The sequence below is a fragment of the Rattus norvegicus genome, chromosome 14 (assembly GCF_036323735.1).
Source record: "Rattus norvegicus strain BN/NHsdMcwi chromosome 14, GRCr8, whole genome shotgun sequence".
Classification (NCBI taxonomy): domain Eukaryota; kingdom Metazoa; phylum Chordata; class Mammalia; order Rodentia; family Muridae; genus Rattus; species Rattus norvegicus.
The window spans coordinates 62,776,225-62,795,722 of NC_086032.1; the positions used below are offsets into that span (position 1 = coordinate 62,776,225).

Below are 19,498 nucleotides of genomic sequence, written 5' to 3' on the forward strand. Positions count from 1 at the left end.
AGCACCACAGAAGCCCAGCAGGGTCCCATGTGACTGAAGTAGTAGGTTAGAGGTTAAAGGTCAGCTCTGGCAGTCCCTTCCTCCAGCAGTAACAGAGCATGTTTTTTCTAATAAAATGTGCAGTTGTTTTCTTTAAGTTCATAAAAATACAAGGTGGATTTGGGAGACCCCATAAGCCCAGGGAAACAGTCTGAAATGTGATTATTTTTTACTCATGCTTCTTTTTTTTATTATTATATTATTGCCCTGTTTCCTTTTGTTATTCTGAGCTATACCAGATTTTAACTTTTATGACTACCTTTCTGCTTTGTTGGTTGGTTACCTCTTGATCTTTTGCCTTTTCTCTTTTCTCCTCTCCTCTCCTCTCCTCTCCTCTCCTCTCCTCTCCTCTCCTCTCCTCTCCTCTCCTCTCCCCTCCCCTCCCCTCCCCTCCCCCCCCCCCCCTCTCTCTCTCTCTCTCTCTCTCTCTCTCTCTCTCTCTCTCTCTGTACATGTATATGTGAGTGTGGGCACATGCCCCGAGGTTGCTCTCAGGAATCCTCCTCCATCACTCTTGACCTTTCCTTTGAGGCAGGGTCTCTCAGTCAAACCCTGAGAATGCTGATGTGTCCAACCCCACTAGCTAGCTTGCTCTAGGGATGGCCTGTCTCCACCTTCTGAAGTCAGACTCAAAGGCAAGCCATCACTCTCGCCTGGCATTTGCGTGGATTTGGAGAATCCAAATTCCAGTCCTCCTGTTTGCGCAGAACTTTAACCCTGAGCCGCCTTTTGCTTTTTAAGCATTAGAAATTTCAGGAAATGATGGCAACTGATAATTCAAGGAAAGCAAAGGTGGCTGTGGTGTGTGTGTGTGTGTGTGTGTGTGTGTGTGTGTGTGTGTGTGTGTGTGTGTGTGATGCATGTGCATGCTCTGTCCTGGGCTCCTTTGCTCTATTAATTACTAAGTGTTGTGATTTGCATGTGTGTCAGCGTGTATCCAGGGTTTTTGAATGACTCACTCATGGCCTGCAGAATAGTCGTCTGCTGAAAGGTAGACCAGGTCCCTGCTCAGTATCTGGCTCTTCTTACAAAACAACAAAACCAAACAAGCCAGCAAGCCCCAGAATCACTACCCTGTTCTTTGCATCTGAAAGTTTGAGGTTGCCTGGTCCCTCAAATTATTTTCAGGCCTATGATCACCCTCCCCTCAGCCCACCTCCAGGCCTCGATAAGACTGTTCATCTCATACAGCACTAGATTTCTTGAAACTGAAGGCCCTGTTCAAAGGTGGCTGTGGTTGTATGATCAAGAATGGGTTAAGCCTTTGACTCAGGTGTGTGTGTGTGCGCGCGTGTGTGTGTGCGTGCGTGTGTGTGTGTGTGTGTGTGTTGTGTTTTTGATAGTTGTTATTTATTTTCCTTGTTTTGAATCACCATACCATGTGTGGCTTCCACATGCAGGCCACATTCTTGTCATCATGTGCCAAGTGTCCGAGGTCCATCCCCTGCAGAACTTTCCAGCTATCATCTGGCTAATATGGTCTTCTCATTCTGGTTTCAGCCTGTCCCCCATGCTGCCTGTGCCATGGGATCTTTGCATCTGCGGGGCAGGATGGGGCCCTCTCCTTCACTGCCCTTTCCACTCGTTCCCATTCTAGGCATCTCATGTGTCACCAGATCAGGCATTAGGTGTTGTCTTTGCTCTCAGGTGTCCTCACTGGATTTGGCTGTGTTCCTTGCCTTGGCACTTGTGTGACCCTGTAACTCCAGGGGGCAGTGCTCAGAAGATGAGTGCTTGGCCCATGCTTCAGCCTTCCATGTTTAATTTAGTTCCCTACACAGAGCCATCCATAAAGGCATGGAATGTTGTGACTGAGGGAATGAATGATGCTGTGGAGGGATAAAAGGGATCAAAGGAATGGCCAAGGGGCTGGTGTGGTGACTCATAACTCCAGCACGTGGGAGTCAGAAGTGGAGGAACTTGGGATCCTAGCCAAAATGAGGGTGGGACAAAAGAGTTCAAGTAAGAGAGGAAGAAGAGATCAGAGTACAGAACTCCCCTTTCACATCACCAGCATGTGCTGTGAGGAACTCAGAAATTGGAACAAAAGTTCCAGAAAAGCAAAATGTCCCAATAAGGGACAAACAGCAACTCCACCAGGGAGCCCTTGGGAAGGTCTGATAGTCCAAGGACAGAGGAACACTCCAGTGGCCAGAGGATGTCTATGGCAGCCCTGCTCATGGCCTGATCAGCATACTTACCGAGTGGGCGTTTGCTGCTGAGAGACCAAGTAGGGGCCGAGGGCAGGGCTTGCTGAATGAACCCCTGAGCCTTTATCTCCAAGTCACCATTTCAACAGTGACCTTCCCCTACCCCCTAGAAAGGTAGACTGTGGGTATTAAGCACTTGTGGGTGACAGGAAACGACATGCCTTGGATATTTTCAGAGAGACTCATTTTTCTATTTGTTTAGCTAGAGTCTTGGCCCCCCTGTGCTTCATAAAGCTCTTCCATAAAGCTTCCAGAGGGTCTGCAACTACAGCAGCTCTGACAGCTTGGTATTTGCATGAGTTAGGGGGCAGGGGTCTTGTAACGTGTGTGTTTAGGGGGGATGCTTGGATTCTATCACCACCTGACATCCCTCTGACTGGTGGCCAAGGGACCAAGAATGCACCCAGATAAGTACCAACTCCCAACCCAAACTAGATTGGAGGCATGACAACCCACACCCACCAGAAGATGCCCCTTCCTCAAAATTTCAGGGCGTGTGTGTGTGTGTGTGTGTGTGTGCATTTGCAGATGCATGTGTATGCTTATACTTGTTTGTGCATTTGTGTGGAGGCTAGGGATCCATGTCATGTGTTTCCTCAGTCACTTTCCTTTCATTTCTTTGAGACAGGGTCTCTTACTGAATTTGGAACTTGCTGACTGACTGGCTAGCTAGCAAGCCCCAGGGATTGCCTGACTCTACTTCCTCAGATTGGGATTAAAATTTAGTGTTTAAAGGTCAATGAGGATTCTGGGGAAGAAAGGGCCCAGGCACCACCCCACCTTGGGAAATCCTTGCTGGTGATGGATACCCTTGCTGTCATCTGTGAGGATGACTAAGAACCAGTTATGTGGGGAGACCTCCATCTGTACTGAGCTTGCTTTGAGTAGTCTCAGCACACCTGGTCTTGGCCTGAGTTCTTTTCTAGTAGAGAGAAGGGTAAGGGCAGCAGAAGGGGATCTTTGCGTGTCTAAAAGTTCACCAGTAAACTTGGAAGAAGCTGCCTGAGGCTTAAGATGGGAGCTGGTACCACCTTTCTGATAGAGAACGCTTACAGTGGAACTTGGCCAGCTTTCGTGACATAAGGACTGATGTCACAACAAACCTCAAACCCCTGTCTTAGGGTTATTATTGCTGTGATGAAGCGCCGTGATCAGTGCAATTTGGTGAGGAAGAGTTTGTTTGGTTTACACTTCCATATCGCAGTGCATCATCAAAGAAAGCCAGGACAGGAAGTCAAGCAGGACAGGAACTTAGAGGCAGGAGTTGGTGCAGAGGCCATGGAGGGGTGCTGCTTACTGGTTTGCTCCTCACAGCTTGCAAAGCCTGCTTTCTTATAGAATCCAGGACCACCAGCCTAAGGGTGATACAACTCACAGTGGGCTGGGCTCTTCTCCATCAATCATTAAGAGAACCTTCTACAGGCTTGCTGACAGCCTGATCTTATGGAATCTGTTTCTCAAAATTCCTTTCTTTTATATGACTATAGCTTGTGTCAAGTTGACATAAAGCTAGTGCACTGCCTTCTAGAAGATCTGGCTTAAGAGCAGCAATGGAGGCAACTCAGGAGGTCCTGTTCTTCAGGCATCTCCAGACCCAAGTGTGTATTCCTGCTCTGCCTGCCAATGTGTGAGTGATCTTAGGAAATGTGGTCATTTTCTGGGGTCTCAATGTTCTCATCAGCAAGATGAAAATCAGGGGTGGCCAGGCTTCCTTCTGTGTTTACCAGCACATACCTGTCGACTCCCTGAACTCTAGCAGCTAAAGTTGTATTAGAGAAGCACAACAAGTTTCCCCACTAGGGAGCTTAACTACTGATTGGAGAGACAGACAGAGAATAAAAGACATAAAGTCATCAGACAGTGTCTGGAGGGTGAAGACGGGAAAGCAGGGTGATGAGATTTAATGACTGTGTGTGTGCTCAGTCCTCGCTGCACAGCGAGTCCTCTGGATGGAGCTGCTTCTTTAACCCAACATGTCAGGAGCCAGTGCACGCCACCAGCAGTCACAGACTTCCCTCTAATAGACTCACTGTTTCCCAGGACCTTAGTATGTGCCCCAGAGGAGCCCATGATTCAAGTGAGAAGTCTGTCACATGACACCTAGACCTCGGAGCCCAGCCCTCTCATCACCACCAGGCGTGGCTAGCTGCAAGCATCATTTTTACGCTGGTTTCCTATAAAAGGAGCCATGCACCTGTAAAAGAAGCATCTGTAAGATGCACCCGCAGCAGTCACCCCCCTCCCAGGCCCTTCCACTTCTGGGACAGTGACGGCAGAACTGGCTCTCACGTACTTTTCATTTTGCTTTACGTTAGAGATCACAGTCCTTGGATGGTAGCAGACCCGAATACAGCATGGCACGAGCCGAGAGGAGAACATTTCCATTGTTAGCTTTCTATGAGGAACGTGGGCTCTGCTTTAGTAATAAGCTTAAATTTCACCAACTGGCAGCCCTGAGTGCCTCTGTTTGTTCTGGCACTGGCCCCATAAAGCCACAGAGCCCTTGTGTGACTGCCAGTTGTGGGGTGTGGTTGGATGGATCCTGTGAAGCAGTGGGGTCCAAGCCATCAACCAATAAAGGCAGGCCAATGAGCAAGCAGGTGACCAATTAAAGTATACGTTGTTTGTTTAGAAAAAGAAAGAAGAAGAAAAAAAAGAAAGAAAACGTGTTCAGCTGTGGCTGTTCATCCTGGCCCTGGGTGAGGGCAGGGGAAGCCCCGTACAAACAGGCTGTTTCTAGATGCTTCACAGCAGAGTCCTGTTTGAGTGACCTCCAGAAGGGGACACCCTCATGAGCATGGCAGGGGGACATTCCTGATCTGACAAGCATTTGGAGATCCCCATGGAGAGCCCGACACTTGGCTGTAGACAGAGCTACCGTAGAGCTGATGTCAGGTGCCACAGGTGGACAGTTCTTCCCATAAGCATAGCGGATTCTTTGCTTTGGTTTGAGGCAGGGTCTTGTGTAGCCCATGGGTTTGGTTCATTCCACACATATGCTCTGGGGACAGCACAGGAAGCATTGAGTCCCTACTCTCATGGGACTTCAACTGTGGCAGAGCCAGCCAGCCAGTGAACAAATGAATAAGTTCCTTTTCTGGGATCTGGGAAGTGGAGTTTCATCATTGCACTTGTGCCGTATCAGGAGGAGAGAATGCCTGTGTTCTGTGCTCTGTGCTCTGTACAAGAGAGTTGGAGGTGTATTGGCCAGAGCACAGTCTAGATATGTCAGTGATGCTAGGCAGCAAGGCTAGAGCATAAGGCTAGCTTGGTGTTGCTATGGGGCTTGGGGAAGTCCTGAACTCACATGCCTAGGGCACAGAGACCTGGAGGAAGGCAGGCAGACACCTAAGGGATATAGAACAATTGTCCCAAGGCAGACCTAAGTATAGGGTATTTTTGAGGATTATATTGGGAAGTTATAACACAAACCAGCTCAGAGAAGGCTTTGCAGAGGGCATGCGTTTTGTCTGAGCAAGGGTTGCATAGAACAGTATTACAACAGAGGACAAACCTTTGACAGCCAGAACCAACCCTACCTCAGTCATTTCTAGGATTTGTGACTTAAGCTAGTGACTTTGTCTCTTGTGGTTTGTGTCCTCACCCAACTGGGCACCATCATGACCAGCTGGACACAAAGAAACTCTTCCCCAGGTTGAGCATTTTCAGAACCCTGGACAAGCACCAGAGCAGGTAGACCTGGCCCCAGATTGATCTTGGGGACATCAGGATCTGCCTCTGGGCTATGAGGAGCATGGCAGAGGGACATCCCTGATCTGACAAGCATTTTGAGATCCCCATGGTGTGCCCAACCCTGGGCTGTGGACACTGAGCTATTGAAGAGCTGACATCAGGTGTCATAAGTGGATGTGTGTAGAGAGGCAGGCGTTAGTAGGCAGGAGGCCTGGGGAGGAATAGCATCAGCTGAGATGAGATGTCTAAGGAAGTCTTTAATCTGAGCCTTGAATAGGATGACAGGAGTGACTGTGGGCAGTTCTATGACTCACTGTGCTAGGGGCAGAGATAGTGTAAATGCCTGGGAGCTGGGATGGATACCAGGGGGCAAGCAGGATAGGGGAAACACAAACTCAGGGTAGCAGCATTGGCATTGGGGCAGATAAGGAGGGTCACATGGGCCTCTCAGCCTCAGCAAGGGCTCTGCATTCAACTCAGTGCAGGAGAGAACAACTTCAAGTGCCTATTGCAGTCAGGAAGCTGAGCACATTTCTTTCTTGGCCCGGGTAGGAGCTCATTAGCTAATAGGCACACTCGTGTGTGTGGACGACAGTCTCTTGAGATCCAAGAGTGGTGCACAGTCCCATCATTTGTTTCTAAGATGGGAGAGTGGTGGCATCATATTTTGCTTTTTGAGACAGGGTTTCTCTGTATAGCTCTGGATGTCCTGGAACTCACTCTGTATTGTAGATCAGGCTGGCCTCGAACTCAGAGATCCACCTGCCTCTGCCTCCTGAGTGCTGGGATTAAAGACCTGCATCAGTGCACTTAACTGACAAACCCTTTTGCGTGGGCACTGCTGTATCTGTAAGATCATGTTTATCTTCTTGTGTTTTAAATTCACAAGTCACATGTGGCTTGGCAAGCCACACAGCTAGGATTAGCATCAGAATCTGAGTACAGGTAATACTCAGAGCATAGCGGCTCCTACCCTGGCTGCCTCCCAGCACCCTGTGGCTACAATAGTCCCAGTAAATAAAACAATATGAGTTAGAGAACATAGAAGGCCATGACAGGGGCAACCTGGGGAGAGGTCAAAGAAGGGCTGAACCTCTCTGACTCAAAGGCTAAGCCTGGTAGAGCCTGGGCAGCTGGAAAAGAACCTGGACCCTTCCTGCTACACTGTTTTGTTCCCTGTCCCTCAGCGACATCTAAGCTGCAGCTGGACCTCATGCACCAGCCAAGGACTCATGTCTGTGATTCATTCATAAACATTTATTCCTCTCTAAATCAGCAAATGGTGGCGTCCATCGCTGACAGTGGGTGTTCACAGAGCACAAGTCCTCTTGGCACTGGGAGATTATCTGCAGTGCCATGTTTGGGAATAGCAAATGTGGGGAGCATTGCTTGTCGCTTCTCGTGGTAGGGAGCCACACCTTCATGCTCTCTTGGATGCTTGGGTCTGGAGCTCAGCTTCAGCCAGCTCTGAAGATGGCATCTTTTCCTGGGGGGTTGTTAGGACCTTTGGAATGGATGAAGGTGATGACGATGATGATGATGATGATGATGCAGTAGCAGTGGTGGCGGCGGCGATGACAGCGATCATAATGTCAATGACAGCAGTGATGGTGAGGATGGTAACATCATGCAAGCAGATGATGTTAGCTAAACACACACTTTCTCTGCTCCTGGACTGAGTTAATGCCATAGAGACGGACCATGCTCTGTTCTTCAGGGGCACAGCTTTTATTAGCATGGGGCAAGCTCGGATTACCTGGATGGTCTTTAAATTGCACAGGCAGTCCTGGGCAAACAGTTGCACGCGTGCTTCTGAACTGTAGCATTATTGATGACTGCAACCATTACAACTTTGCATCGATAGCTAGGAAAACGATGCATATATATTTAATACATAAATGCAGTCACTCTTCACATAGGGGTGAGGGAACTCACTCAAATTTTAGAATGACTTCTTTGCATCCCTCATCCTGTTTGCCTAGTGGCCCCTAACCTAGAGTCTCTTGACTATGCCTCCACTCTCCCCTGCCATGCAGTGCTCTCAGCAGGAAGGGACAGAGGCCTAGGGAGGTTCAAGCTCATTCTTGAGGAGAGAGAGTGGGAAGCCCTAAGCCGGAGACCCCAGAGTCTATAAGCCGTCTTTGTAGAAGGCAGGCTTGATGTTCCTGGGCTCTATGTTGCCACAGCAACAACCCCATCAAGCCTCTTCTGCTGACTGCATTTAAATTTCAGACCCAACAATCCAACTTGAGTCTCAATTTAAAAGTATTTCAACCAGGACAGCCCTGTAATGTGGGAGCAATATTATCTGCACATTAAACACCAAATGATAGCTAACGTGTTGATTGACATTTAACCAGCATCCAGTGTGAAGATGGCTTTCTTTTTTTCCTATGGAGTCGTGCCTCACTAGGCACGTGTAATAATTAATTGGCATTAACAAACATAATCGTATGACTCTAAATGAAGAGTGCAGTGAAGCTGGTTGCGACTGGAAAGGGAGGTTTCTTTACATCAAGTTCAGGCTGTCTATCTCACATATTATGTGTCAGGGAAAGGCTCTAGTTTTCAAGGCGCAGCCTGAGTCTCCTGTGGCCTCCTGCCAAAAGCTTGTGTGCTTGTGACACAGCCTCTGGGGTTTGACAAATGCTGCTCCTTGGCTTTGCTGTGGCTTTGGGATGTGCTTTTCAAAGTCCTGTTGTCCCAAGCCAAGGACCAGGTGACATGAAAGATGTTTCACATGCAAGCGTTTGCTTGAATCAACCACTTCTGCTGTCTTCGTGTTCCATGGGCCACTGAGATGCTGACTGGGAGCTCACTGGCTCACTGGGGAGGTGAGGAGGCCTGCTCGCCTCTGCTATAGCTGCCGTGCCAAGGCTCATCCCGACTGTGTCTTCTGTCGCATCTTTTAATATAAACCTATTTAACAGAGGTGGTAAATTCATCAGCAGTGTCCTAACAGGTTCACTCATTCTTTAGCTTAGAGTCAGAGGAAGATGGATGAATTCACAGATTTTCACTGCAAGGCACACTGTATTTCCTTCTTGGACTCAGGAACACTAGATATCAACCAAGCAGCATGTGTGAGGCCAACATCATCAGGAGACCTTTTCCACACTGCCAGTGGGGGTATAGATTAATAGAGTCACAGGAGGAAATGTCGCAGTGCATCAAATTGTAAATAAATGAAATGAAATATATGTGCACCAAACTATTGCAGTTGCACTACTGGGTATATAGCCACAGGAAGGAAATCAGAATATCAAAAAGATACCTGCACACCCATGATCATTGATATGCTATTCAGGCTGGCCCCAGTCCAGCGACGATCTAAGTGTCCGTCAGTGGACAGAGTAAGGAAGATATGGCACATGTACCCAGTGGGATATCACTCTACCTTAACGGATGAAATCCAGAAGACATCATGTTAGCAAAACAAGACAAAAAGCACATAAAGACAATCACTTCACTTAATCCGATTTATATCCAGAATCTTAAACAGAGTTTTCCTAGATATGTTACACTGGCTAATTTTTATTGTCCACTTGACACAACCTTTAATCACCTGGAAAGAGGGAGTCTCACCTGAAGAATTGCCTCAATCAGATTGGCCAGTGGCTATGTCTGTGAGAGATCGTCTTGACTGACGTAGGAAGGCTCAGCCCACTGTGGTAGGGGTGGAGAGAACACCATCTCTGGGCGCGTGGGTCTGCACTGCGAAAATAGCTAGCTCAGCATGGGCCAGGAGTGAGCGGTCAGCAGCTAGGGTTCTGCTTTCTTCAGTTCTTGTTTGAGTTTCTGTCCTGATGTCCCTCAATGATGGGCTGTGACCTGGGAGTGGAAACCAAAACAAATACTTCCCTCCCCAAGGTGCTTTTGGTCAGAGTTTTATCAGAGAAACAGAAAAGCAAACTAGGACAGAAATAGGAAGTGGAACAGTGTTTGTCTGGGACTGGGGCGGGCGTCAAAAGACAGGAGCCATCATCCTGCACAGAGTTTCAGTCGGAGGGGAGGATTAAGCTTCACGCTTTACTGCAGAGTAGGTGACTATGGTTAGCAGCGCCATGCATTGCAGACCAATTAGATTTCCAAGATTTTCATGATAAATGATCAATGTGGAGGGTGAAGTGTGTATTAATTACCATACTGCGACCACCATACAGTGTATATACACGCACGGAGGCACCGCATCAAGCCCCACACATGTATGGATTCTATAAAACTATCAAAACTGTCAAAGAATAATAACAATGTGAGCACTCAACACTAAGTAGGCCCTGGGCAGATCAGCCCCTGTGCGAGGCAGACGCAGAGAGGCCGAAGGTGGCATTGTTGACCTCATCTGAGCTGTACCCCTGGCCCTCAGTTTCCCCATACTGTGAATGTTTAGCAGTGACACTGGAAGACCTTGAAGATGGATTTGGGGGTGAAGATAAGTTGTACTGAGTAGGAAAATCCACAAATACACACGCTGTGAACCCTGAGGACGAACTTAGCAGATTCCATTAAGAGTCAGTTCTGCATATGAGGATCCTCCATTCTCTGGGAGGTCTTGACCCGGAACACTCAGTCAGCATCGTGGGATTCAACAGAGCAGCGAAGGGTCCTTGCATCCTCTCTGCTTTTCTGCAGTTGTCATTTCTTTTCAGGTCATTGCCATCATAATTTCACTGAGGTAATTCTGCCCTGGCTTAAATGAAGTTTCTGTCTCTCACCTGACTCAAATCCTCCAGAAATACTGAAGTTTATACCCCTTGTCTCTATTGGCCACTGTTCTCCTAAGAGCGTGTGGGTGAACTGTCCCACATGGTAGGAACAACCTGTCTCCAGGGCTTTGTGTATATAGGAGCCCATCCACTTGTATCCATCAGAAGAAGAGGAGGAACCTTTTTAGGATACATATATCGTGGTGGGTAAGCATGGCCGTCTGGAGACCATGGGTTCATCCTGGGATCTCTCCTATAATTCCTGCTGTGGCCTTCCCTGGTGTTGTCATCCCCACACATATTTGAGTACGTCATGTATTTGGTCACTTACTGTCCCAGGCATAAGTTTTTAGTACATACTTTATCACAGTGCATACAAGACTTGTGCTAGCCAGTGCAGCCTACTTATCTCTTCCTTAAGAAGCTGGTCCACATTGGGGGTCATTCGCAGACTGACGGGAATACTTACTGGACATTGAATAGCAGTTTTAAGGTTCCTGATAGCGTTGCCTAGTTGCTTAATGTGGGCTGTGCCCACTTTAGCAGATCCTTATCAGTAGTACGGGGTCATTATGGATCTTTGCTAAGTCCAAATGAGACTCAGTATTTTCTTCCTCACTGAGGCAGTGCCCTATAGCATATCCAGCTTCCAGGATCAAGCCTGGGTACCCCCAGCCTTTCACTGAATGTGTGCACATTTGTGTCAACATGCACAAATTATAACAAAGGTTCCTCTTTCTTAAAACTTAGTTATGGGTTTGGGGATTTAGCTCAGTGGTAGAGCGCTTGCCTAGCAAGCGCAAGGCCCTGGGTTCGGTCCCCAGCTCCGGAAAAAAAACCAAAAAACTTAATTATAGTGGCAGGCAGCTTGTCTTGTACTTTCTTCTAAGAGTTCTTCTAGAAATTTCTATACAGGACCTTGAGATTTGGGGGGGGGGAGATACACTCATTCATATTCTTTCCTCTTCCTTTGCCTTTTCCCGATAACGGAAAACGCAGCTGTTGAGGATGACAATTGCTAAACAAAGGCTCGGAGATGAAGAAATTGGCGTGAGGCACTTTGCAGCCCATGAGCGGGAAGATTTGGTTGAGCAGCTGGAGCGGGCTAAGGAACAGGTGACGGCTGAGCTCGGTTTTGGGTGGGGACGCCTGCGTGTGGTCTCACAACAGGAAGCAGGGAACACATGCTCCTTCAGCCCTTCCTGGCAGGAGATAGGACACACGTGCTACCATGTCCAGGTCCAAGAGGAGGCCAGGAGATGTTAAGAGAGGGCTCAACTTGCTCAGTTCTTCCTAGGTCCATGATGACTGATTGACCCCCAGATGGGTGGTTTTGGTACTAACTGTTGTTATTCTGAGCACACCAAGAGACTTGCTACCATTCGACCACATAGACAGCAGGGAGGAAATATGACAAAATGGCCTTTAATTTATGAGTTGCTGCTAAGATGCTGAATGATGATTTTAGGCAGGATTTCAGAGAGTACAGACTCCTGCCTGGAGAGCAGCTACGAGAATGGAGACTTCCTTTCTCTTCTCTTACTAACTGGCCACTGGATGCCCAGGTTCGAATGGCTTGGAACCACATGCATCTGTAAAACTCTGGGAGAAGCCTGCTGTTTTGGTGCCTGTGAATTAGGACAATGTGCAAAGGTTCAAGACCAGGCTCACCCATGCCATCCATGATAAGTGTCTGGAAAGTGTCTCCTAGCCCCAGCCCTTACCCAGGCTGCAGTACAATGTGGTATATAGCATGCAATATGCTCTAGCGTTTGAGTAGTACCCATAAGCTCTCCTAGTCAGCCAATCATGTGGAAGTTGCATCCTTGGCCCAAAAGCCTACGTTTGAGAACCTCTGTGACATTCCTTGGATTTCAGATAGAGTCATTAGAGCATGACCTACAGGCTTCAGTGGATGAACTTCAGGATGTTAAGGAAGAACGGGCTTCCTACCAGGACAAAGTGGACAGGCTGAACCAGGAGCTCAACCACATCCTGGGTGGTCACGAGAACCGAATCATCGATGTGGATGCTCTGTGCATGGAGAACAGGTAAGTGCCAAGCCTCCCAGGGAGGCAGACTGCGTGCATGTGTGGGAGGGGGTGTCCCTGAAACCCTGCCCCAAAATATCGGCACTGGCGTGTACTGGTTATAAAAGTAAGAAAAGAAGGGAGAGATACCCACATATCTAGCCTCCCTCGCTCACTCTCTGTACGCCTTCTCTGATTGGGCCACAGGGGTGAAGAGTCAGGGAGAGTTGTTTGTGATTGCCATCAAGGAGAGGGGAAAGAATAAGAAAATAAATTGAGAAATTCCCTTAGCTGTATCTTTGCCCCCGGCACATTTCAGCGTGTGGCTGTGTCTGACTCAGGTTGCGGCTGGCGTCGTCTCTTCCTGGTTTGCTCCCCAGTGGAATCGTCTTAATGAGAATTATGTGAAAACGATGCTGTTGCCCCTTAGGGGATCTCCAAGAGGGCTGTTTTAAAGTGGGGTGTCTGTGATTTGGGCACGTCTGACCTTGATCACATCTATTTAATAAAAGGTCACATTTTCCTGCTCCCTCCCCCCCTCCAGGATGAGGAAGAAGTTGTTACATCCCAATGACAGTGGGACTTCATGTTCCACTTGTACCGGTCAGTGGGCTTCATTTTGCCCTCATGCCCATTCCGGTGTATGTGTTTGTTTTATTTTTTTTCTAGATATCTCCAGGAGAGACTGAAACAACTGCATGAGGAGGTCAGCCTTCTGAAATCCAACATAGCCAAGTACAAGGTAACCTAACCAAGTCATCCCAAGTCACCTGGGAGCCATCCTATTATGATTCTTTAATGTTTCAAAGACATCCCATCACTCTCCTGGCCTCCCAAATGGAGCCCAATAAGACCCCTAATTGGAGTAGCCAGGAAAACCAGCCACAAACCAATGAACTCCCAACGTCATTTTTCCCTGGCATCTGCATCTGTGTCTGCAGTCTGGACCAGGAACTCTGAGACCTCCAAAACCTGTGTGCTTCCACCTTGGAGCCTCAGCCCCGCGAACTCAGGGGTCCTCTTCACTTCCTCTATGAAATGTTGCAGTTGTCAGATGCTGTTTATCTCATAATTATCCCCCAAGGAAATGGTTTCTGTGGGAGAAGAAACAAAGACGGACACCACCACCCAAGCGCTAATATTGGAGGCGCCCTGAAAGGACAGAGTGGTAGAATTCGCTACTCTGTTATTTAGTCTAGTCCCAGCTGCATCGGTTTGGTACTATCTCCTTCTGCAGATGTTAGTTCTAAGTGTTATAATTGGAAGACTCTCCTGGGTCTCTCTGCTTTGAAAACAGATTGACGTCTCTTCCTGAGGGTGAAGTTTCACAGCCGACTGAATGCTAGGGAGAGCTGGCACTCTGTCCTGGTTGTTGACGCTCGCTCTTGTTCTCAGAGATCATCATGGCCTTCTAATTGGTGGGAGCCACACGTCCATTTACATCAATGTATAGATAAGCAGGAGCCAAGGAAGTATGAGCTTTGTAGTATGTAAATTTACAGCCATACCTGTCCTTTCATGCATCATGTATCTTGTTCATGTTTCAAACCCTGGCGTACTGGTGTGAATGCAAGAGTCCATTCTAAGAATGGCCATAGCAGCACGTTCACTCACTCAATCCTGTGCCCCAGGTAGACCTCACCAATTGACCATGGTCTTTTTCCAATCCAACCATCATACCTTTCTAGATACTACCTCTGATACATGAACACAAATGTAGTGTTCGTCTCATGTCTATTCTAAAATGATTTTGATAGCAAGTCTCTCCACGTGTTAGACTGGGTTCTTGTCTCAGATTTGATTTTAAGAACATCAATTAAATACCTGTGAATATAAGGGACTATAATTACTGCCTTTCTCCTTTGCAGTAACTTAAAAGTGAAACAAACCCTCTATGTGGAGCCGTTTAAAACTCCAAGGAACCAAGGGTCCTGTGTTTTAGGCTACATTTGGAGTCTGCCAGGGTTCTTATGAGTACACACGGTGTATCCTTAACAAGGAATTTTTCTGTCGCTGCCTTTTCTGACAAAGGTTTTTGGTCTTTCCATTGCTGCTTCAGAATGCTCTCGAGAGACGGAAAAATTCCAAGACCCAAGGCAAATCCAACAGTAGTGCTCTGACTGGGGTCTTGTCTGCGAAACAAGGTAGGCCTCAATATTCAAATGGGACCAACTTCTGAGCACAGAGCTGTAGTCTATGACCCACCCAAGCCCCCAGGAAAGAAAACTGTGGCTCCTAACTGCCACTTGTAGCTGGATTGCCCGAGTCCTTCCAACCCAGATAAACCCCTACCTAGGCTCCTGGCTTGACAGGTCTTGAAGGTAAGACCCGAGAATTTACATGTCTGCAGGGTTGCCAGACCATGGTGTTGCAGTGGGAAACCCCACTTTAAGAATCACCGTCTTCAGGCTTCACCAGTGATCAGATCTCTGTCCTCCTGAGGATGTTTTTCCTTTCCCATTACCACCTGAGAGCCTCTAGGTGCTCACCTTCCTTGAGTGTATTTCTCCTGGCCTCTGCATGCTGAGTGGAGAAGCCCCTACTGCAAAGGTCATTGCCCTATGGATCATGGGAATGCATGCCGGTTTCCAAGAAGCTTGTATTGATTGTAGCTTTGTTCCTCCTTCCTGTCGATTCCAATGAAGAATAATGATCTTCCAGGAGCAGTCCAGGGGGAATAAACAGCAGAAAGCTCAAGTCTGGTACTTCATATTCTGCAGTCAGTTTTCCACTTAAGCTTAGGATGCCCCAGCCTGCGCCTCAGCTGCTGACTGTCGGACCAGCAACTATCACGGTCCAGTCTTAATCAGGACCGGCTTTAAAAAGCATAGCATCTTCAGTGGACCTAACCATCAAGGTTCTTTTTCAAGCATTTTCTTTCCCCCCTTTACCTAGAAGAGAACATCCTAGAGTTGTTCTTGAATGGGTAGCTATAACACTCTATAAAAGTGTGGAAAACCCCAGCTATGTGGTTCAGCAGTAAAGTGTCTGCCATGTAAGCATGAGGCCCTGGGTTCACATCCCCAGCAGCCATGGAAAAAAATTGTCGTAGTGGAGTTTGAGGCCATACTGGTCTACCTGTCAAGCTCTAGGTTACCAGGGCTGCAAAGCAAGAGCTTCACCCAAAACTAAAAGGTGAAGAGAGAGTATGGAAAGGGCTGATGTCAACCTGTTTCCTCTACATATACCCACACATGCATGCACACACATGAACATGTACACATGCACAAACATGGTTAGCCCTGGATATAATACCTAGCTACCAGTTTAGAGTATGGACTCCTGTACTGACTGATATGTCACAAGAGCCAGCCACACTGACAGGCCACACAGAGTTATGCCCTGACCCAAGTCATCTAGAAAACCTATGAGAGAGCCTTATTACCATGAACTACTGGATAGGTAATCAAAATATATGAGCAAACCTAAACAGATCCTTAGCAGGAACGAGCAAGAAATAAGTTAGACATACGTGAACTTTTAACTAAGAGAATGCCTTCATACATTCTGTATTTCGACTGGAAATGGCATAAATATCTAGCTAAATTAATCTTTAGAGACCTAGATGGGCCATTGACATGTGTGTTCACTTTTATAACTTAGGATATAAATGGGATTGGAATGTAGTTAAGTGAAAAAAAAATAGTATTTCCCCCATCTTAGAAGAATATTGAATGAGTCTGCACACACACAGTCACATAGGAAGTGATAGTCGAAAGAGTCACAGTGTTTTGTCATAGTCAGAAGGAGTACCGGGGTAGCTGTCACTTGTGTTTTTCTCTCCACCGATTTACCCCTTTAAAGTGCTATATTACTTTTGCAACAATCAGAGAGTCTAAAGATCACAGAATCATTGTCATCTTCAGGGCAAGATGACCTTGAATGAGTGTTTTTAACCCACCTGAGACTTGCTTTATTTTTTACAAAATGGAAATAAATAGTGCTTGCAAGGCTGGCTTATTTATTTATTTATTTATTTATTTATTTATTTATTTATTTTAGTTCAAAATCTCAGTGAGTTAGCATAAATAAGTCTGCATTCACTGGCAAGTGAAAATGTTATTGGTCTCTGAACAGCTCGCAAGTGGATGGACGTGAGCATACTTGCTTAGCATGTGTGAGACCTTGGTTCTATCCCAGTTTGACAAAAAGAAGAAAATAAAAAGGGGGAGGGAGGGTCAAACTTTAAGTCTTCCCCACTTAACCCTCACACTGAGTTTTCTGCTGTATCCCTTGTGGTAGTTGAGGAAGGCTCTCAGAAAAAAACAAGTGTCATGTCAAAGCCTGGGACTCCCATTGTCCAGGAGTAACCAACCTGTGTTTGCAGTCTCTTGTTTCAGAATCCAAAACTGAGCTGTTGACTTTGTCTTCCCTAGTTCAGGATCTGCTCTCTGAAGACCACGGGTGCAGCCTCCCAGCTACTCCTCAGTCCATCGCTGACCTGAAGTCTCTGGCCACTGCCCTGCTGGAGACCATCCATGAGAAAAACATGGTCATTCAGCACCAGAGGCAAACCAACAGGTGGGTAGTAGGTTCTTAGTCTGGGTGGTAAGAGAATGAATGGGCTTCCAGAAATCAACTACAAGCCTTCTGGGAAGAAGGTCGGATCCCTGCTATCTAGAGGGGTGTGGGTAAGGGGAGACAACAAGCATGAAACCAGAACCACACTTCTGCCTTGCTTTGGCATCCTGTTTGTCCATCAGAGGCAATGAAGCAGGAAACCTGATTTCTTAGAGAGCCCATCCTGTGTTTCATGTTGGCGCCCACAGGATGGTACTTGTGCTCTTGCCTCTTTCTTAGATCTTCTTTGTCCCTCCGTCCCATAACTTGACTCTGAGGGTCCTCTCTGACTAACAGAAAGATAATCATAAACGTCCTACAGACTGCTGCTGTGTGTGAGACAGCCTGGTGGCATGCTTTCAGAAAAGGCAGAGTAACTAAGTATCCTGTATGAGCGTTGGTTACATTGTATCAAGCAGAGCAAGTTAACGTAGGTTGAAACAGTGGTCAGAAGCAACAGAAGGAGTTGAAAGTGTCCTGAGAATAAGAACAGCAATAATTAAAGCAATTTCTGTATTCTGTCCTATAACCAAGTCTAGGTAATTTATGAAGATTTTTTTTAAAGCAAGAAGTTCACTTCTCACACTTCAGGGCGGGGGCTGAATTCAAAAGCATGTCAGTGTGTCTGATGATGGTCTTCATGCCACATCTGAACGTGACCCAGTTTCCATGTGGTCAAACACAGCAAGAGTGCCCACCCTGGATCCCAGAGATGCCAGGCTGGGGGCCTCACCTTCCCAACAGGCTCTCACTCTAACCACCCCCTAACCGTGATCAGCACTAAACTATGAGCTTGAAAATGTAGCTGCTAACAGAGGCGTGCATTTGACTCATAGCAGGATAAGCTTTGTGGCACGCCATCTCCACCTAGAAGGATTTGGCATTTGCTCAGACACTGCTACCACTGACTTTTCACTGGGGATGGTGTCGGGGGTGGTGGTGTGGGAGTGGATGGGGCTCATATTTTTATCTTGTACAGAAACCTCCCCAGACTTACATTCAGAGCCCCAATGACACTGCTGAAGATTTGAACAAGAACAGATGTTAGGCTTAGAGGGGAGGGACCTGAGAATTGGGGCTGCCAAAGGCAGGGACACCCACGGAAGGGGCCACTGGAAGATGATTGAAAGTGTTATAAAAACAAAAGAGAAGAAGGAAATGATGGAGTGTGGAGAGGACCGTACCAGAGATGAAGATGTATGTGGGAGAGAGCGAGAGCATCAAAGGGAGGCCAGCAATCTCCCTGGATGACAGGGTAATTTATTGACAGGAGAAGTTTGCAAAATGAAACAGCCATGCCCAACTGCAGCTACTCTGAGGAGGCAGGGTTGGGAATCTGGTGGGGGAGGGGCTGTCCCCGAGGATCCCGGGAAGCAGGCAGGAGTGTGCTTCTTACTCCTCAGCAACACCTGGCCAGTGTCTCTGGGCTCCTTTGAACCTTACCATAGCTACTGCAACAGGACCGGGCCCCAGACGCAAACCACTGTCTCCCTGTACGAAGGCTGGCACGTCCATTCATCTTGTTATTTTTATTTGCACATACCTTTGCATATTCTCTGAGCCATGGTTGAAGAACTGTGGGTTTCCACACATCTCAGCTGTCCACAACCCCTTCATGAGAGGAGTCACCATTTCTTGTGCTCGTGGGTTCTTCACGTCAGGCAAATAAAGGCACAGTGCACAGAAACATACCTATTCATACACATGGATATTTTAAAGAACCGAAAGGCAGCTCCTCATTATCACAGAAAAGGGAGGGGTGCCCTTCGTTCTTTTGTTCTTTTGCTTGCTTTTCGCCCCTGTAGCAATTGATTGTGGAGGTACGCCAACAAGTGTCAAGTGTGTGTCCCATTGTTGGTGCTTTGAAGGCTGTCTGTTTCGTACTTCCTGGGGATGTATAAAGAAGTTAACTGTACTATAAATGAAGGGCTGACAACAGAATGAGAGTTTGGTTAGCTCGCCCAGTAGCCCTCATGATTTAGCCTTATAACCAAGGGAGGAAAAAGACATTTTATTAGGGTGAGGTAGTGCCTCAGGACAGACCTTCCCTTCTGGAAGCTCGGGCTCTGCCTACTAGCTTTCTATGGTTTGGCAATGGCCTCCCTCAGGCAGGGGATCCTGTGGGAACCATCGTGATAACTGCCCAGTACCATGGGATTTATGTTCGAGTGCTGTTCAGTGGCCATTCATTTGCTGTGCCTCTTGCTGACACGTTAGCCATTACCTGGTGATCACTAAAGGGAGCCAGCTCCCTTAGCTG

At 47.3% G+C, this 19,498-nt stretch overlaps 1 protein-coding gene across 4 annotated transcripts in view; it reads left to right on the plus strand.

Annotated features, from left to right (window-relative positions):
- Ccdc149 (coiled-coil domain containing 149) overlaps positions 1-19,498 on the plus strand; it is a 95,212-nt gene that overhangs the window by 53,658 nt on the left and 22,056 nt on the right. For all 4 annotated transcript variants that reach the window (XM_006251034.5, XM_039092757.2, XM_063273760.1 and 1 more), the window contains 5 exons: positions 11,648-11,764; positions 12,527-12,699; positions 13,348-13,420; positions 14,738-14,822; positions 17,055-17,199. In XM_006251034.5, coding sequence (XP_006251096.1) covers positions 11,648-11,764; positions 12,527-12,699; positions 13,348-13,420; positions 14,738-14,822; positions 17,055-17,199 — 593 coding nt within the window. The remainder of the gene's footprint in view (positions 1-11,647; positions 11,765-12,526; positions 12,700-13,347; positions 13,421-14,737; positions 14,823-17,054; positions 17,200-19,498) is intronic.